At 48.1% G+C, this 20,538-nt stretch overlaps 2 protein-coding genes across 3 annotated transcripts in view; both read right to left on the reverse strand.

The window, feature by feature from the left end:
* The window catches only part of si:ch73-233m11.2 (NACHT, LRR and PYD domains-containing protein 12), a 13,022-nt gene extending 6,594 nt beyond the window's left edge, over window positions 1-6,428 (reverse strand). The window contains exons 1-4 of the mRNA XM_061258427.1: window positions 6,306-6,428; window positions 6,113-6,210; window positions 3,259-4,828; window positions 25-186 (exon numbers count right to left, since the gene is read on the reverse strand). Of these exons, the coding sequence (XP_061114411.1) occupies window positions 25-186; window positions 3,259-4,828; window positions 6,113-6,152 (1,772 nt within the window). The 5' untranslated portion in view covers window positions 6,153-6,210; window positions 6,306-6,428. The remainder of the gene's footprint in view (window positions 1-24; window positions 187-3,258; window positions 4,829-6,112; window positions 6,211-6,305) is intronic.
* Window positions 6,429-13,106: 6,678 nt separating this feature from the next.
* LOC133138712 (keratin, type II cytoskeletal 8-like) lies at window positions 13,107-18,361 on the reverse strand. 2 transcript variants are annotated; one of them, XM_061257688.1, is made up of 9 exons: window positions 18,020-18,361; window positions 16,858-17,069; window positions 16,463-16,523; window positions 15,991-16,086; window positions 15,160-15,324; window positions 14,380-14,505; window positions 13,988-14,208; window positions 13,654-13,697; window positions 13,107-13,532 (listed from the first exon to the last, which is right to left on the reverse strand). In XM_061257688.1, exons 1-9 carry the CDS (start codon window positions 18,344-18,346, stop codon window positions 13,474-13,476), a joined length of 1,311 nt encoding a protein of 436 aa, XP_061113672.1. In that variant the 5' UTR covers window positions 18,347-18,361; the 3' UTR covers window positions 13,107-13,473. The 2 variants fall into 2 exon arrangements, with proteins under 2 accessions (XP_061113672.1, XP_061113673.1); XM_061257689.1 differs by having other exon boundaries at window positions 13,631-13,697.
* Between the last annotated feature and the right edge of the window lie 2,177 nt (window positions 18,362-20,538).

The following is a 20,538-nucleotide window of genomic DNA, read 5'->3' on the forward strand; positions in this document are numbered from 1 at the left end:
GACACACACACGCACACAGCGTACCTCAGGATCTCCACCCTGCTCCCCTCCAGTCCTGTGCACAGACTCTGGGCTCCCCGCTCTCCCATGATGCAGTAGGACAGGTCCAGCTCTCGCACAGCCCCGGAGCGAAGGCCAGCGGTCAGGGGGGCGTAGCACTCAGGGTTGAGCCTGCTCTGGGTCAGACTGGGGGCCGGGGGGCCGGGGGGGGGGGGGCAGGGGCATGGCCTGTATTTAGGTACTCCATACGTAACAAGTGCTGTCTCACAGTAACGTGTAATGACTGTCTCTCAGTAAAGCGTGATGACTGTCTCAGTAAAGTGTAATGACTGTCTCACAGTAAAGCGTAATGACTGTCTCACAGTAAAGTGTAATGACTGTTTCAGTAAAGTGTAATGACTGTCTCTCAGTAAAGTGTAATGACTGTCTCTCAGTAAAGCGTAATGTCTCAGTAAAGTGTAATGACTGTCTCTCAGTAAAGCGTAATGAGTGTCTCACAGTAAAGCGTGATGACTGTCTCTCAGTAAAGTGTAATGACTGTCTCTCAGTAAAGCGTGATGACTGTCTCACAGTAAAGCAGCATAATGACTGTCTCACAGTAAAGCGTAATGACTGTCTCTCAGTAAAGCAGCATAATGACTGTCTCAGTAAAGCAGCATAATGACTGTCTCTCAGTAAAGTGTAATGACTGTCTCTCAGTAAAGCGTAATGACTGTCTCACAGTAAAGCGTGATGACTGTCTCTCAGTAAAGTGTAATGACTGTCTCTCAGTAAAGCGTAATGACTGTCTCTCAGTAAAGCGTAATGACTGTCTCACAGTAAAGCGTGATGACTGTCTCTCAGTAAAGTGTAATGACTGTCTCTCAGTAAAGCGTAATGACTGTCTCTCAGTAAAGCAGCATAATGACTGTCTCTCAGTAAAGCGTAATGACTGTCTCTCAGTAAAGCGTAATGACTGTCTCACAGTAAAGCGTAATGACTATCTCTCAGTAAAGTGTAATGACTGCCTCTCAGTAAAGCGTAATGACTGTCTCTCAGTGAAGCGTAATGACTGTCTCTCAGTAAAGCGTAATGACTCTTAGTAAAGCGTAATGTCTCTCAGTAAAGTGTAATGACTGTCTCTCAGTAAAGTGTAATGACTGTCTCACAGTAAAGCGTAATGACTGTCTCTCAGTAAAGCGTAATGACTGCCTCTCAGTAAAGCGTAATGACTGTCTCTCAGTGAAGCGTAATGACTGTCTCTCAGTAAAGCGTAATGACTCTTAGTAAAGCGTAATGTCTCTCAGTAAAGTGTAATGACTGTCTCTCAGTAAAGCGTAATGACTGTCTCTCAGTAGAGCGTAATGACTGTCTCAGTAAAGTGTAATGACTGTCTCTCAGTAGAGCGTAATGACTGTCTCAGTAAAGCGTAATACTGTCTCTCAGTAAAGTGTAATGACTGTCTCACAGTAAAGCGTAATGACTGTCTCACAGTAAAGTGTAATGACTGTTTCAGTAAAGTGTAATGACTGTCTCTCAGTAAAGTGTAATGACTGTCTCTCAGTAAAGCGTAATGTCTCTCAGTGAAGTGTAATGACTGTCTCTCAGTAAAGCGTAATGAGTGTCTCACAGTAAAGCGTGATGACTGTCTCTCAGTAAAGTGTAATGACTGTCTCTCAGTAAAGCGTGATGACTGTCTCACAGTAAAGCAGCATAATGACTGTCTCTCAGTAAAGTGTAATGACTGTCTCTCAGTAAAGCAGCATAATGACTGTCTCACAGTAAAGCGTAATGACTGTCTCTCAGTAAAGCAGCATAATGACTGTCTCAGTAAAGCAGCATAATGACTGTCTCTCAGTAAAGTGTAATGACTGTCTCTCGGTAAAGCGTAATGACTGTCTCACAGTAAAGCGTAATGACTGTCTCTCAGTAAAGTGTAATGACTGTCTCTCAGTAAAGCGTAATGACTGTCTCTCAGTAAAGCGTAATGACTGTCTCACAGTAAAGCGTGATGACTGTCTCTCAGTAAAGTGTAATGACTGTCTCTCAGTAAAGCGTAATGACTGTCTCTCAGTAAAGTGTAATGACTGTCTCTCAGTAAAGCGTAATGACTGTCTCACAGTAAAGCGTAATGACTGTCTCTCAGTAAAGTGTAATGACTGTCTCTCAGTAAAGCGTAATGACTGTCTCTCAGTAAAGCAGCATAATGACTGTCTCTCAGTAAAGTGTAATGACTGTCTCTCAGTAAAGCGTAATGACTGTCTCACAGTAAAGCGTAATGACTGTCTCTCAGTAAAGTGTAATGACTGTCTCTCAGTAAAGCGTAATGACTGTCTCTCAGTGAAGGGTAATGACTGTCTCTCAGTAAAGCGTAATGACTCTCAGTAAAGCGTAATGTCTCTCAGTAAAGTGTAATGACTGTCTCTCAGTAAAGTGTAATGACTGTCTCTCAGTAGAGCGTAATGACTGTCTCAGTAAAGTGTAATGACTGTCTCTCAGTAGAGCGTAATGACTGTCTCAGTAAAGTGTAATGACTGTCTCTCAGTAAAGCGTAATACTGTCTCTCAGTAAAGCGTAATGACTGTCTCTCAGTAAAGCGTAATGACTGTCTCACAGTAAAGTGTAATGACTGTCTCTCAGTAAAGCGTAATGACTGTCTCTCATTAAAGTGTAATGACTGTCTCTCATTAAAGTGTAATGACTGTCTCACAGTAAAGCGTAATGACTGTCTCTCAGTAAAGCGTAATGACTGTCTCTCAGTAAAGCAGCATAATGACTGTCTCTCAGTAAAGCGTAATGACTGTCTCTCAGTGAAGCGTAATGACTGTCTCTCAGTAAAGCGTAATGACTCTCAGTAAAGCGTAATGTCTCTCAGTAAAGTGTAATGACTGTCTCTCAGTAAAGCGTAATGACTGTCTCTCAGTAGAGCGTAATGACTGTCTCAGTAAAGTGTAATGACTGTCTCTCAGTAGAGCGTAATGACTGTCTCAGTAAAGTGTAATGACCGTCTCTCAGTAAAGCGTAATACTGTCTCTCAGTAAAGCGTAATGACTGTCTCTCATTAAAGTGTAATGACTGTCTCACAGTAAAGCGTAATGACTGTCTCTCATTAAAGTGTAATGACTGTCTCTCAGTAAAGCGTAATGACTGTCTCTCAGTAAAGTGTAATGACTGTCAGTAAAGCGTAATGACTGTCTCTCAGTAAAGTGTAATGACTGTCAGTAAAGCGTAATGACTGTCTCTCAGTAAAGCGTAACGCTCGCTGTGCTCCTGACTCACATGATCTTGCCGGCGGAGCGGATGGCGGGCGCCAGGCGGGTGAGCAGCGGCCCTGAGAGGGTCTTGCTGGCGTACAGGTTGAGCTGCTCCAGCCCCCCGCAGCACTGGGCCACGTAGCCGAGGGCGTCGGCGTCAGGCTCGGCCAGGCCCCCGTAGCTGCGGCCCAGTCGGGCGGCCGGCTGGACGGCCGCGAGCACCAGGGCGGGGTCCTGGCAGTGCTGCAGCAGCCGGAAGCAGCGCAGGTGGCGTCGCTGGTCGTAGGACTGCAGGGCGTCCTGCGTGGCCTCGCTCAGCCAGGCGCCGACCGCCCGGGCGCGGTCCCGCCGCAGCCCCCCCGCCGCGCCCTCCAGCGCTGCACTCTGGGACGGGTCGCACAGCCCCGCCAGGAACGCCTCCAGGAGGTCGGCCTCCCCGCCGGCGGCAACCGTCTCCAGGAGGCCCGCCACGCCGGCCCTATCCCAGCTGCCCCGGTGGTAGGCCACGGCGAGGAGGAAGTGCGGCAGCGCGGGCGAGCTGAAGGAGAAGAGGCGGCTGGGCGTGTCCGCGGGGCCGTGAGGGCGCAGGAACTCCCACAGCGGGGCAGGCGGGGGCAGTGACAGCCCGAAGGCCTCCAGCTCCTCGCGGGAGAAGCGCTCCGCCCCGTCCAGCAGCACGGCGGCGGCCATCTTGCCCAGCGCGGCGAGCAGCGCCCCCGCGGGCTCCTCCCCCAGGGCCCGGGTCAGGACCGCCGTGGCGAGGCAGAACATTCCCGTCAGGGTTCTGGGCTGGTCCCACCCCGCTCCCCGCGCCGCCCGGAGGGCGCCGCACGCGCTCCAGCAGAACCCGGGGGTCCGGCACAGCTCCCACAGCCCGGCGCTCTGCTCCAGGAGCCCCTGCGCCTCCCGGGCCCGGTCCTCCTCCGGGAAGCACCGGCGCACGAAGGCCTCCCGGCCCCCGCGGGAGAGGCCCCGCACCTCCACGCGCTGGAGCGCGCCGTCGTCCTCAGGCCCCGGGGCCTCCGCCGGGCGGCCGGTCACCAACACAGAGGCCCCGGCCAGCAGGGTGCCCCGAATCAGCCCCCAGACCAGCGCAGAGAGGGGGGCCGGCTGGTGGGGGTCCCTGCAGGGCGGTCCAGACGGCGGTTGGTTCTGGTTCTGCTCCAGCCCGTCCAGCACGAACAGGAGGCCGTGGGGGTTCTGCAGGACCAGCTCCAGGGAGGCGGCGGGGAGGTGAGGGTGCTGATGGGATAGCAGGTCAGCCAGGGACCGCTCCCCGGAGCCCTGCCGCCCCGGCGCCAGCGGGAACAGGAACCCGAACCGGGCCAGACGCCCCCCCGAGGCCCAGTCCCCCACCAGCTTCTGCACGGCCGTGGTCTTCCCCACCCCGGCCGGGCCCTCCACCCTCAGGCCCCGGCCCTGCGTCAGGGCGGCCCTGATCACGGCCTGCAGGCTCTCCCCGCCCCCCTCCACCTCCAGGGGCTCGTAGGCCCCGCTCCGCACCACCTCCCGGGGGCTCCGGCCCCCGAACAGGCTCTCCTCCCGCTCCTCCAGGCTGTAGCCCTCCAGCGCCTCCTGGTGCAGCAGGTGGAGGCCTAGCAAGAACCAGCAATAACCAGCAATAACCAGCAATAACCAGCAATAACCAGCAATCACCAGCAGTAACCAGCAGTAACCAGCAGTAACCCACTTTACAGTCTGGCATCAAATACCTGCAGTCCACTCTGGCCCCGCCCCTATCATCAGCAGACCTCTAGACTTCAGTCAGATATCCAGTATGAAAATTGTTCATGCCCACAAATTTGTGCGTTTAGTTTTAATGGCTTATTTTCAACGTCTGCTGTAGCCTGCACCTGATTGGTTAGAGACTACATTATGCAAATGAGATGGACACACCTCCTCTACCCACCCCAGAACACTTTTTTTCTAAATTGTGTAGAAGGATCAACTTTTTATTGGTTTTTCAATGCAGGGGACGCATAAAAACCATACAATGTGATCTAAGTGACTTTCACTGTGAACGATTATTGGTGCCAGGCAGGGTAGTTTGAGTATCTCAGAAACAGCTGAACTCTTTGGATTTTCACGCACAACGCGAAAAACAAAAAACATCGAGTGGTTCTGCGGGCAAAAACGTGTTGTTAATTGAGAGAGGTCAGAGGAGAAGTGCCAGACTGGTTGAAGCTGACAGGAAGCTGACAGGAAGGGGACAGTAACGCAAATAACCACACATTACAACAGTGGCCAAACCTCTAAGTAAATAGGCTACAGCAGCAGAAGACCAGTAAGTCGAAAAATAAGTCTGACAAATACCTAATAAAGTGCTCAGTGAGTGTACATTTACAGTATATTCGGCTGATTAATGTCTTTAGTGGAGTTTAGCGGCATAAATGCATTTCAGTGACGAACATAATAATCAGGAGTTAAAACTGTTGCAGTATTATAGTGTAGCTTAACTTTATTATGTTGTGAAAATTGTTCCATTCAACCAAACAAAATAGCATTCACACTAGCTTTGAAAACCGATAACTTGCATTCGTGATATGCATGCTCAGGCTGGTTCATACATGGGCTCTTTGTCCCAACATAAAACGAGGGTGTGTCCCCAATAGAAACGTGTTTGTTCGGTGTTGCACGATTAAATATTAAATAGGATACTTGACGTTAATATGTCTCGCAGCAAATCATACTCTGAATGACATCTGCTCTTTCCAGAACTGTCATACTCGTACAGTAACGTGAGCAGAAATGACACACACTTCACTGGGGTGTGGAACATGGGACGGACAACTGTTCCTAGCATCCAGATTAAAACGATAACAGCAAGACGTTAACGTTAACTATATGAATATAATTTGACAATGTTTAAATTGTCTTACGGTGAAGAGGAGTGCCGACAACATCCCACGCAGCGCTCATCTTTTCTTCTGAAGGAAAGTTTTCGGCTGAAGGCTCGCAGACTTAATTCAGTAATTCTCTGCAACACAAGACCCGCGTTTTACGAGAGGCTCAACTTGCAGACGTATTTGATTGGTTGTAGATCCGCAGGCCAGTTTATACTGGATAGACTACCTTTCAAAATCAAAATGCCACAGATTTCCCCGATACGATAATCCAGATGCGTGCGTGTGGTGGGTGGCTTGATTCCGTTATTTCGTTGCATTTGATATTGCCAAAAACATGACACAATTTCCTCTGCGTATTCACTTGTCGACTTACGTCTCGGAACTCCGGAACTGTGCCATGCAAGAGTCGAACGAAATGTAGCTAGATGATTATTGTGCTCAGTTTGATTCGCAAACTGAAATAACACTTCACGAAGTGGGAGTAATGGTATAGCTTTGAAGCACACGTCGCACGACACGGGCGATTCGAATGAAAGTATGAAATAATTTTACAAGCTTCTCAGGGAAGTATTTCCCCTGGCAAGAGACTGGGCAGGGCAGCGGTGTCTCGTTTTGATTGACGGCCGCTTGGTTGGAGGCATGTTGACAAATTAAACAGTATGAACAACAGCCTCTCTAATCTCTTCTGAAACCTTGTCAGCAGCAGGATTTCGCGGCACGCACCTCTAGTATCCTCTAGGTGGCGTTACGCGCGCTACATTCGGTTTTGAGCGGTTAGTCTGAAACTTGAAGGCAAGCTCAGACTGGGTCAGGCGAAAATACCACATCGTGTTTAGGACCTGGAGAGGCTGGGAGGGGCCAGGCAGAAGCCCATGACGCGACGGGAAACGGCCTCTCTACTACGCATGTGCAGGGAAAAAGACGCAAGAAAACCGAAGAACCGCATCGATAACATTTTCTGTGATCATACCATATATATGTCATTATTCGTCTCTTTATTAGTTTGTGTAACAATGGTCATTCCGGTCCAGACGTTTTTGGGGAGAATATTCATTACAATGTACATATTGCATTACATATTTTTACAATCTGCTTTTCATATGAAACGTAACGATCGTTAATCGAGTTTCAAAATACCATCAGGTAAGTTTTATTTCGCCTTCAGAAGTCTGATATTGCCCATTCACTTTAATGGGAGCTCCAATTTTTAGCACTGAACATGCACAGTGCAGGCTTACTTCCGGGGTGTCAGAAGCTTGCCCGCTTGTTTAGTTAAAATAACTGACTGTGCCAAACTGCGCAAAGGGGCGTTCTTCTGCTTCGATCCTAACGAAACGGTACTTTTCAGTAGAATCGAACTTCCGGTGCAGGTTCCCGACCAAGTTTCAAAATAAAAGGGTGTTTTCGTGTTTTTGATTTTGTGGACTATCATTGGTACGGAAAAAAAACAATATGACTTGACTTAAATTTCAGGGATAGAATGTAAGTGCCCCCAAAATATGAACATAGAACACATTAACTGCCATTTCCCGTTCCCCTCCAATCAATATCCCCCCAAGGAGCGTCACGTATTCTTCCCCCCAGAGCCATGGGCTTGGGCTTGGGCTTGGCTTCCTCCTCCACTGTCCTTCAGAAATTACCCCAAAGATGTTTCACTCACATACACTCACTGAGCAATTTATTAGGTGGACCTGTGCACCATAAAATCAAGCATATGTGGCCAAGAGGTTCAGCTGTTGTTCAGACTAAATGTCTGAATGGGCAAGAAATGTGATCTAAGTGCCTTTGACTGTGTAATGATTGTTGGTGCCAGAAAGGGTGATTTGAGTATCTCAGAAACTGCTTATCTCTTGTGTTTTTCACACTCAACAGTCTAGAGTTTGCAGAGAATGTTGCAAAAAACGGAAAACTTCCAGTGTGCTGCAGTTCTGCGGGCAAAGGTAGTAAAGTGCTCACTGAGTGTATATACTCATATCACTCATATCTAACCCCTCCCCTCTGAACTCCAGACTCTACATCCCTCCATATGGACTTCATAGTTCAGCTCTGAGTTCCATACATTAAACCCATAGGCCAGGGGAGGATGGGCATGCCCCTATAGCTGGGTTCCTCCCGAGATTTCTTCCCATCAGGGAGTTTTTATTTATTTTATCTAATTTTATTTTATTTATTTTAACCCTATCTCTGGGAAGCTGGGGACTTCCACTTTGCACTTGTCAAAATAAAAGCGTGCATTTAGAACATTTTCTCAGATATATTCATTGCGCTCCACAATTATTTTTACCTAAAAAAATGTGTAAATGTTTGGCGTTAAATGAACTCATACAGAGTGCATATGGTCACTGTTGGACTCGTGTAGTCTACTCTGTTAGAGTTACATTACATTACATTACATTAATGGCATTTGGCAGACGCTCTTATCCAGAGCGACGTACAACAAAGTGCATACCCATAACCAGGGGTAAGAAAGACCCCAGAGGGAAGTACGATTTCAACTGCTACCAGTACAACAAAGATAAGGACCAGGGCCAATTTGAATTTTTTTTTTTTTTTTCAGAAAAACAAACAAACAAAACGCAAAAGTATGACCAAACCCCTTAACTAGCCAAACACTGCTTACCTAGCCAAACATACAAAAAATACTGATACACAAAAAAGTAAATCACAGAAAGACAACAATTAAGGATCACAGGGAGGTAGGGAGGGATGGGGAGAGGTGCTGCTTGAAGAGGTGCGTCTTCAGTTTGCGCTTGAAGGTGGGGAGAGATTCTACAGTTCTGACCTCAACGGGGAGTCCGTTCCACCACCGTGGAGCCAGAACAGACAGTAGTCGTGAGCGTGAGGTGGAGGTTCTGAGAGGGGGAGGTGCCAAGCGGCCTGTGGAGGCTGAACGAAGAGGTCTGGCAGGGGTGTAGGGTCTGATGATTAAAGTTGTTGTATTAACACTGGACATTTTACTGTGAGTAAATGTAAGAAAGTGACAAATTATTTTACAGTTGAGCGAATGAAAAATGATATATATATGAAAAACATATATATATCAACATAAATAACAACATAAATATCAACCTTAAGAGGAACAATTTCTTCATGTAAGCTGAATGTAAGCAGCTCTGGTAGCTCTGGTATTAAACCAATAGTAATGGCTTTTTAGGACTTCTATTATTATACGTTTATTCCCCCCAAACCCCTCCCCCCCCCCCCCCCCCCCCCCCCCCGCCCATCCTTCTGCCGCTCCCTACACGCACGCACAGAGTTTCCTGACCCGGCTGCATCAGTCCACAGTCAGTGAGCCAAACATTGGCTCTGCATTTCCATTGCTGACCACCAGATGGCAGCAACATTCTGTGCCTTGCGGAGATTCTCTGTGCATTCCAACGGGTGTGAATGCAGACTGGTTTCCGGACACAAAGATTATCCAGCTAACTCAGGCCCCCCTGCATTAGGAAGGGCCCCTCTCAGCCCTCCTCCAGGGCAGTTTGAAGGCCGCACAGCGTCTGGGCAAAAACATCCCGGTTCAGAAACCGCTGCCTCCCCCACCTGGCCTCTTCCTCTGATATGAGCTCTTGGGCAGGAGTGCACTTCATTTCACACATTCGCATTACTCTGGTGTGCTCTGTATTAACTGCTGCTACATTATACCTGCTGTTTGATTACCTTTATTGAGCATTCCTAATGTTTTACATCCAATATTTATAGTGTCTTTTATTGTCTTTTATCATATTTTATATTGCATTGTGGTTTCCACGGGGGACTATATTTTGTCCTTTTCTTCCACTTGCAGTGAGAAGAATGACTAGAAACCTGAATTTTAACTTGATACCATGAACCTAATTTAGATACACACTTTGTAGGCATGAGTGTAAATATATGAATTGATATTTTAGCTGTGTGGCATTGGTCATATATCCCTGCTCAGTCAGATCACTCAGACACTAACCCTCAGTCAGGAAATACCCCCATATGTTTCGGTTTTGTCATCAACTGACCAAAGAATCTCATCAGACCAGTTTTCCGAAGAATGTGTCCCCTTTGAAGGGGCGCTGTGCTGCTTATCTGCAGGGAGTGGCTGTGCTAGAGATGGGTGATGATTGGGTCTCAGCTGGGGCTCCCCTGCTTTTCTGACTAAACTCCCAAACGCTCACAACCTGACCATCCAGTCCTCCCTCCCTCAGGTGTGAAAAGCACCTTTAAAAACCAAAAAAAATGTGTTCAGAAAACGAACTAATTTGTACCCAAAGTGAACATATTGTGCTTTCCAGGTACATTTGGGGAGTTTGATCCTTGCGAACACAAAGGCGCCTCCACTCTCTCCACACTGCAGTATAACTGCCCTAATGACCTCCTCGCTCTCCACCTGCCTGATGTATGGATGTATGTTGGCACAAAATGGTAGTAAATATTTCCCTGCATTTATACAGCGCCTTTTACACGTTCCAAACGCTTAACAGTGATGCGGGGGAAACCCGCCTCGACCACCACCGATGTGCAGCTCCCACCGGGGTGATGACGCACGGCAGCCATTTTGTGAATTCCTGAGGAGGAGAGGGTGTCTGGCTGTGCAAGGTGGATATATAACTGCAGTCCATCATTCATGGCCTGGGAGAGCTACGCAGACCTTGTGAAGAATGAAGATCTCTGTCATAGGTCCTCTAATAATTTTTGTTTAGTATGAGGGCAGCCTGTAGCGTAGTGGTTATGGTGAATGACTGGGACAGGCAAGGTCGGTGGTTCGATCCCCGGTGTAGCCACAGTAAGATCTGCACAGCCGTTGGGCCCTTGAGCAAGGCCCTTAACCCTGCATTGCTCCAGGGGAGGATTGTCTCCCGCTTAGTCTAATCAACTGTACGTCACTTCGGATAGCGTCAGCCAAATGGCATGTAATGATATAAAGTATAAGTGTTTTTGATGAGCCGTCGCAGGGCCCCGCTCTGTGAAGCTGGTCTGTTGCGGGAGGTCAGGTCTAAGCTCAAATGTGTTATTTTGTGAGCCTGTTGACACCTCACTTCGAGATACTGGTGTCTGGTGTCTTGACTTTTTCCAAGTACTGAGGGTGCAATCATGATTCTTAACATTTTTGTCTACTGTAGCCTCCCGTGACAGAATTATCATTGTATTTGTGAGATACGGTGTGAGGTATTTGCAGGTGTAGGTACTGCTGGCTGTTATCAGATCTTTAGGCGTGGCTCTCTCGCCCACTCAGTCTGGGTGGATCTCCCACACACACATCGCTGTAATATTTCTGCATAGATTTTATCTCTCACGTTTCAGTCGCTTCTGACGTCTTTTCTGCAGAGCTCCAGGAGACGGTGTTCCAGGATCACGGTGTGGCCTTCACACATCTGAAGGCTCTTATTTAAACGCAGTGACGTTGGCCAAGGTTGTGCATCAGCGTAATAGTTCAGATCTTGCAGATGCTTGTGAGTAGGGGCATTTCTGGAATCAAGGGGTGCAATGGAATATCATACCCACAGGGCACTGTCAAACAGAACCAGTATGGAGGGGGGGGGGGCACAGGGCACTGTCAAACAGAACCAGTATGGAGGGGGGGGGCACAGGGCACTGTCAAACAGAACCAGTATGGAGGAGGGGGGCACAGGGGCGGCCAATCACACTTCACAAACAAGTTAATGAGAAAAGTGGGGCAGTGTTAGCTGAGGAGCCCCAATCTCTCCCGACGAGCTGGTGGAGTGTGTGTGTGAGTGTGTGTGCGTGTGTGTGTGTGAGTGTGTGTGTGTGTGAATGTGAGGCACCATTAGTGTGTGTGCGAGTGTGTGTGTGTGTGAATGGGTGAATGTGAGGCACCGTTAGTGTGAGTGTGAGTGTGTGTGTGTGAGTGTGTGTGTGTGTGTGTGTGTGAGTGTGTGTGTGTGTGAATGAGAGGCTTTGGATAAAAGCACTATGTAAATACAGTTCATTATTGAGACTGGCTGCCAGCAGCAGTTATAGAATGTTTCCAGCTCAAATTACCGTGTATAGAAACAGCAGCTGCAAAATAACCATAAAGTGTGTTGAAGCAGCTGCTGAATGCTGAGCGCTGCACGGAGCACCAGTGCTGCTTCACAGACAAGAGCCCACAATAACCCACAATAACCCACAATAACCCACAATAACCCCCAATAACCCACAATAACCCCCAATAACCCACAATAACCCCCAATAACCCACAATAACCCACAATAACCCACAATAACCCCCAATAACCCACAATAACCCACAATAACCACCAATAACCCACAATAACCCCCAATAACCCACAATAACCCCCAATAATCCACAATAACCCCCAATAACCCACAAGAGCCCACAATAACCCCCAATAACCCCCAATAGCCCACAATAACCCACAATAACCCTCAATAACCCACAATAACCCCCAATAACCCACAATGACCCCCAATAGCCCACAATAACCCCCAATAACCCACAATAACCCCAATAACCCACAATAACCCACAATAACCCTCAATAACCCACAATAACCCACAATAACCCTCAATAACCCACAATAACCCTCAATAACCCACAATAACCCTCAATAACCCCCAATAACCCACAAGAGCCCACAATAACCCCCAATAACCCACAATAACCCACAATAGCCCATAATAACCCACAATAACCCACAAGAGACCGCAATAACCCACAAGAGCCCACAATAACCCACAATATCAACTCTGAGTACAAACAGAGTCTGTAATAGGCTGAAAATACATAAGGATATCTATAAAAGCAGATTGGGTAAGACACACACACATACTCACACACACACACACACACACACACACACACACACACACACACACACACACATTCACACACACACAGCACACACACACACACACACATACTCACACTCACACAGCACGCGCACACACACACACACACACACACACACGCACACACACAGTGCTGTTTGTGTTCAGGGTGCCAAAGGCTCTGGGTAAGGGAATGTTAAAGATGTCACTAGACCTCCTTCTGTATCTTTCAGTTCTTGGGAAAAAAAAACACTTGAAGTGAACAAGACTTTTATCATGGAAGTTTATTAGAATTTCAGTTTACAGAACAAGAGAGGATCATGATATTTTTTCTACAAGCATATTTTCACAGATTATGGAGAGGAAGCGGATACAGTAAATCTGAGAGGCGGCGTCTGTAGGGAGGCCCCTTCACTGTGGGCAGAGACACCTGAACATCACTCTGTCTGGCTCACACTGGAGAGAGAAACACAGGGCCTCTGTCCCAGACTCTGGCACCAGCCGTTTTCAAACAGGCTTCTCATCTATGGCTTCTGCATTTGAATTTGAATTTGAAATGAAACATGAACTGGGTGGCAGTGTTCTGGAAAAGGTGTGTGTGTGTGTGTCAGTGGCTGGATTAACGAGCAGAACGTCTCAGATGAAGTGATCGTGTCTTTCGGTGTATTTGATCAGGACGGGCATGGCCTTGGAGCCTGGGAGGAGAGAGAGGAGATTAGCACAGCGGGAGGTCACAGTGAGACACAGCTGTACTTCAGAGGTCAGAGGTCGTTGTGTTCATGAGGACATTTACCTCTTATCTGGAACTGTACTTACTGGAGGGCACAGGCTGGATGCTGATGACAGACTGGTTTGAAAGCCTGCAAGAAAAAGCAGAATCCATCTTTTAATATGAAATATCGTACTTGGCTCTATTAATGCATGTTACAAGTGACAAGTTGCAACAGATGCCTCATAAGTGATTGCCTCTGGCTTCCACACTAAAGTTCATTTACATTTCATTTAATCTGGATAATTTAATGTTTTTTGTCTGTTTTTGTTTTGCCTGCTGAATCTCTGGTTGTTGTTCCTGCTGTGATGTTGTTCTTGTGTGTCGGCCTCATTGGTGAAACTACAATGTGTCTGGACCAATCGGAGGCCAGCTGCTCACCTGTCCTCCTCGCCCTCCAGAAGCTTCCGGTAGGTGGCGATCTCGATGTCCAGGGCCAGCTTGACGTTCATCAGCTCCTGGTACTCGCGCACCTGCTGTGCCATCTGGTGCTTGGCCTTCTGCAGCGCCTTCTCCAGGTCCCGGATCTTGGCCTTGGCGTCCTTCGTGGCCATCTCCCCGCGGTCCTCCGCCTCCGCGATCTGGGCCTCCAGGTTCACCCTCTGCGCCGCCAAAACATCAGAGTTACACCCGGGGGGGGGTCGAGGGAGGGGCACGGAAACCCCAAACCTGCCGCGCCTACACTCACTGAGGACCTCATTACGCAGACCTGCACACCTGGGGGTTTGTGTGAGTAACGAAAGCAAGGTTGTGTCTTTGGCCCCTCCGCTCACCTGTCCTTTGGTGTTCTCGATCTCGCACTGCAGGCGGGCGATGAGGCGCGTGAGGTCGGCGATCTCGGTCTTGGTGCTGCGCAGCTCGTCCCCGTACACGTTGGCCTTGGCGGCGACCTCGTCGAACTGCGGGCGACAGGGTCCGTGACATCACCCGTGACATCACCAGTGCGGCGGTCACACCTTACCTCACCGAAACGCACACACACTCTTTACCTGACCGACTGAAACACGCACACTCTTTACCTGACCGACTGAAACACGCACACTCTTTACCTGACCGACTGAAACACGCACACTCTTTACCTGACCGACTGAAACACACACACTCTTTACCTGACCGACTGAAACACGCACACTCTTTACCTGACCGACTGAAACACACACACTCTTTACCTGACCGACTGAAACACACACACTCTTTACCTGACCGACTGAAACACACACACTCTTTACCTGACCGACTGAAACACACACACTCTTTACCTGACCGACTGAAACACACACACTCTTTACCTGACCGACTGAAACACACACACTCTTTACCTGACCGACTGAAACACGCACACTCTTTACCTGACCGACTGAAACACGCACACTCTTTACCTGACCGACTGAAACACGCACACTCTTTACCTGACCGACTGAAACACGCACACTCTTTACCTGACCGACTGAAACACACACAGTTACGATGCACTTTTCATACTTGATGCCATAGACTGTCCGTTTAATGTTTCAGACCGTTTGATGTGTAATGTTATGACTCTCAGCTCGTACCTTGCTCTTGTACCAGGTCTCGGTCTCGTGGCGGCTCCTCGCAGCGATGTCCTCGTACTGCTTCTTCACGTCGCCGACGATCTGGTCCATGTTGAGGTTGCGGGAGTTGTCCATCTGCACCACGACGCTGGTGTCCTTGATGCTGTTCTGCAGCTCTCTCATCTCCTGCAGGAAGTGGGCAGAGGTGCAGGAAGTGGGCAGAGGGACAGGAAGTGGTCAGTGGGAGGGACGGAAACCAGCCAGAGGAACAGGAAGCTGTCAGATGTACAGGAAGCTCTCAGAGGTACAGGAAGTGTTCAGTGGGAGGGACAGAAACCAGTCAGAGAAACAGGAAGCTGTCAGATGAACAGGAAGTGTTCAGAGGCACAGGAAGTGGGTAGAGGAACAGGGAGCTGTCAGAGGAACAGGAAGTGGTCAGAGGAACAGGAAGCTGTCAGAGGTACAGGAAGCGGTCAGAGGGGTGTTGTGTTGTAACCCAAGATTATTACATCTCCATGTTTGATATGGTACGGCTGCTGGGGCTCTGTCTGTAGGAATCTCTGCCACACGTGTGTGTATGTGTGTATATATGTGTGTGTGTGAGCACTGGGGTGGCCTGTAGTGTAGTGCTTAAGGTAAATGACTGGGACACGCAAGGTCGGTGGTTCTAATCCCAATGTAGCCACAATAAGATCCGTACAGCCGTTGGGCCCTTGAGCAAGGCCCTTAACCCTGCACTGCTCCAGGGGAGGATTGTCTCCTGCTTAGTCTAATGAACTGTATGTTGCTCTGGATAAGAGCGTCTGCCAAATGCCATTAATGTAATGTAATGTGTGTGTGTGCGAGTCATACCTCGTCATAGATGGCCCTCAGGAAGTTGATTTCATCTGCCAGGCTTGCCACCTTCTGCTCGAGGTCCACCTTGTTCATGTAGGCATTGTCCACATCCTGTGGCAACAGGAACTCACTTATTAAACAGATGTAAAGGATTTCTGTCCACTTAAATGTATCAGACAGTGTACCTCCCATAAAACCATCTGTTTTGTTTCCCATTGAGGAAGTGCATCTTTTCTAGAATTCTTTTTTTAAAGGAACTCTGCTATAAGTCAAAAGTGAGCTGTTGGATGGAGTTTCTTTCAGAGTGTTGGTCCTGAACTAGCGTGGATCATGCTCACCAAACTCAGCAGGTATCAGGTAATTATTTAATGGAGGTTACACTCTGCCTGGCCTGTGTATCCAGGTGAAGCTGTATCAAATGGCACAGGTGTGCTAGCGCAGGTGTGCAGTACAGTGTACAGAGTGCAGCAACACAGGTGAATCTCACCTTTTTCAGAATCACAAATTCGTTCTCGAGCGTGTTCCGCTGGTGGATCTCGTTCTCATACCTGGAGCAGGGCAGATCACAGATTAACACCAACGAGTGGGGCAGTCTCCCAATGCTGCACTAATTTCTGTTTATTTTGGTGATATTTCCCTTTTGAATACTGTATGTAGCTATTTGCAATATTTAACTGGAAAGTGGTTGCTGTAAGTATTGCTATTAACTGGGTTACAATTGTTGCAGATAAGCTTGATTACTGTTAGCATATTTAGCTGGGTTACAGGGGAATTGTTGTTAGTGATTGTTAACTGTGTTATAGTGCAATGCTGTTAGCGATGTTATTTGGGGTACAGTGCATTATTAGTGATTTATAACTGGATTATGTTGTGGATCCTCACTTGTCCTTGAGGTCCTCCACCGTGCCCTGCATGTTCCTCAGATCTCCGTCCATCTTGGCCTTCTCGTTGTTCATCAGGTCCAGCTGCCTCCGCAGGTTGGCGATGTAGCCCTCGAACATGGGCTCGATGTTGGAGCGGCTTGGGCTGTTCTGATTCTGCAGCAGGCTCCACTTGGTCTCCAGCATCTTATTCTGCTGCTCCAGGAAGCGCACCTGTGTGTGTGTGTGTGTTTGTGTGTGAGAGAGAGTGTGTATGAGGGAGTGTGAGTGTGTATGAGAGAGTGTGTGTGTGTGTGTGTGTGTGTGTTTGTGTGTGAGAGAGAGTGTGTATGAGGGAGTGTGAGTGTGTATGAGAGAGTGTGTGTGTGTGTGTGTTTGTGTGTGAGAGAGAGTGTGTATGAGGGAGTGTGAGTGTGTATGAGAGAGAGTGTGTGTGTGTGTGTGTGTGTGTGTGAGAGAGAGAGTGTGTATGAGGGAGTGTGAGTGTGTATGAGAGAGTGTGTGTGTGTGTGTGTGAGTGTATGTGAGAGAGAGTGTGTGTGTGTGAGAGATAATGTGTTTGTGACAGAGAGAAAGAGTTTGTATTTGTGTGTATGACAGAGAGAGAGTGTGTGTGTTTTTGTGTATGACAGAGAGAGAGAGTGTGTTTGTGTATGACAGAAAGAGAGAGTGTGTGTGTTTGTGTGTATGAGAGAGAGAGAGGGTGTGTGTGTGTGTGCGTAAAAGGGAAAAAGTGGAATGGAAACAAGGAAGAAGAGAATTTGATATATTTTTGTTCTTCAAGGATCAAATTACCCAAAGATATCCTGAAAGTACACTTTACATTTCTTGGCAGGAGCGTATATCCAAAGCGAAATACAATAAGCGCATTAAGCTTATTGACCAAGCTGGTCATTGAACAACGACAGAAAACGTGTCAGATCAGGTTCAATTCACATAAAGCAGCTATGAACATCAAGTCTAGTTTACAAGTTAAAAACAAGTCAGTGAGATTATGGCATGTCCTAATATAGAAGCAAGGCATGATTACAAGAATTATAGATGCCGGTAGTGGGGTGCAATGTCACAGACCTCACAAGTATAGGAAAGTGTGTTTGTGTGTGTGTGAGAGAGAGAGAGAGAGAGAGAGAGAGAGAGAGGGAGAGAGATGTGCAGGTGCTGACCTTATCGATGAAGGAGGCGAATCGGTTATTGAGGCTTTTGATCTGCTCCTTCTCCTGGGTGCGGACCACCTGGATGGTGGGGTCGATGGCCGTGTTGAGGGGGGCCAGCAGGGCCTTGTTGACGGACACGGGGGTGATGGGGGTGTGGACCTGGCTGGGAGAGTACCCCCCCAGCGAGCTGGAGCTGAATCCTCGGCTGGGATCCCTGTTCATGCGCTTCATGGTGCTGGAGAGCTGGGCGGCTGGCAGAGGCTGGAGATCGGAGAGCTGAAGTGAATCAGGAAGCTGGAGCACCAGGTGGAGGGCCGGGTCCCTTTTAAAGGCCATTCAGGGTGGGGCTCAGGTATGATCCGCATGTGGACCAACCAGTCGGACACAACCCCCCCCCCCCCACACACACACACACACACACACACACACATGCATACATACATATACACACACACACACATGCATACACACACACACACATTCTTACAGCGTCACTTACAAACACAAACCCATTCATGAACACACACACATATTCTTACACTGCCACTTACACACCTAAACACACACACACACACACATATATTCTGACACATACACACATTCACACACACACACACACACACACACACACACACACACACACACACAGTTGCTGGATTTTTCATTAATGCCTGAATTGTTTTATTCTGTATCGTGCAGCCTTCTCCATGCCTGCTTCCATGGCAACCTGCACACACTGCAGTGAGTTACATTTCATTTCCCACCTCCCCCCTCTCTCAGAAACATACAGCCTGCAGCCTGGTGCCATAATAATAATAATAATAATAATAATAATAATAATAATAATAAGAAGAATAAGGGGCGGCACGGATGGTGCAGTGGGTAGCACTGCCGCCTCACAGCAAGGAGGTCCTGGGTTCAAATCCCGGTCGGCCGGGGCCTCTCTGTGCGGAGTTTGCATGTTCTCCCCGTGTCTGCGTGGGTTTCCTCCGGGTACTCCGGTTTCCTCCCACAGTCCAAAGACATGCAGGTTAGGCTGATTGGAGAGTCTAAATTGCCCATAGGTATGAGTGTGTGAGAGAATGGTGTGTGTGCCCTGTGATGGACTGTGACCCTGTTCAGGATAAGCGGGTTAGGAAAATGAATGAATAATAATCATAATGATCTGCGTGTTTCCACAGAACATGAATCCCAAAGTGCTTCACAGACACACCTCTGATTCTTCTGTCAGATATTACTGCCCTCTTGGATCACAACGTTAGATTAGTCGTTAAAAGTATGCTGGTATTCTTTTTAAATTGGAATGCAATTGTGAAACTCTAGCAGGTGTCCCACACAAAGATCGTTTTTAATATCTGTATATTCAGCTTTTCTGTTGCTAGGATTGTTTTTGTGATCAGATCAGAGTGTGTTCTGGGTGTTTTTGCTGTAATGGTCAAGCCCACACCCACGTTTCGGCTTGCTAGCCTCCCTCTCTCTCCCCCTCTCCCCCTCTCTCTCCCCCTCTCCCCCTCTCTCTCCCCCTCTCCCCTTCTCTCTCTCCCTCTCCCTCTCCCCCTCTCCCTCTCCCTCTCTCCCCCTCTCCCCCTCTCACTCTCCCTCTCGCTCTTTCACACGTTTAACCTGTATAATTACGCTGTGCTGAAACTCCGGTCGGGCTGCATGCCTGTGGCTGACCCTCCTTTCACACAGAGTGGGGGTCGGAGTGCTGGAGGAATGCACCTGCATCCTCAGGTCCTGCCGCATTACCCAGGCGTGTTAATACAAACACTTACACTTTAAGCAACACTGACTCAGCTGCAAAGAGCGTGAATGCAGAAACAAGCATGTATACATAACCTGATACATTTTGTAAAGTGCCTTTGTTTGTTTGTTTTCTTTTTCCATCCAGGAGAAATTCCAGGTTCAGAACGGTAAAGTTCTCCCCAGTATTCTGTTAATAGTCATCTGACATTGCCAGTTAGCACATTGTTCAGCCAGGAGGCAGAGCTAATTAGTGAAATTAATTGACTTTTACTTTCTGGCCCCTGGACTTATTTATTTATTTTAATTTATTTGTTTTTCGATTGGATATTCCACCTCCTGTATTTTTTATGAATCTATTTTTTGGTGGACTGATGTCAACTTGTTCCTCCTGACACCCAGCAGATGGTTTGTTAATTTTGTTTTACATAATTTAAGTATATTGGATGATAAAAATATCACAGTGAAAATATCTCAAAAAATATAATTTTATTTGTATTGAATCTCCCTTGTAGTGCAGGTTTCAGCAGAAAGCACCACCCTCACACACCACCAGAATACTTTAAGACCAGAGATCCATGTGTCCTCCGGGGGACAAAGGTTACTTGCTGGAATTAGGAGGTTAAAGAGGACATTTATCTCCAGGGCTAATATATTGTGTGGTTCTCTTCCGTCTCACACAGATGTCAGAAACCCTGGTCCTGGAGAGCTGCAGGGTGTGCTGGGGTCCTCACTCCTGGTCCTGGACCCTGTGGCTCTCCAGGACCATGGTTGGGGACCCCTGA

The sequence above is a fragment of the Conger conger genome, chromosome 10 (assembly GCF_963514075.1).
Source record: "Conger conger chromosome 10, fConCon1.1, whole genome shotgun sequence".
In the NCBI taxonomy this organism is placed as follows: Eukaryota; Metazoa; Chordata; class Actinopteri; order Anguilliformes; family Congridae; genus Conger; species Conger conger.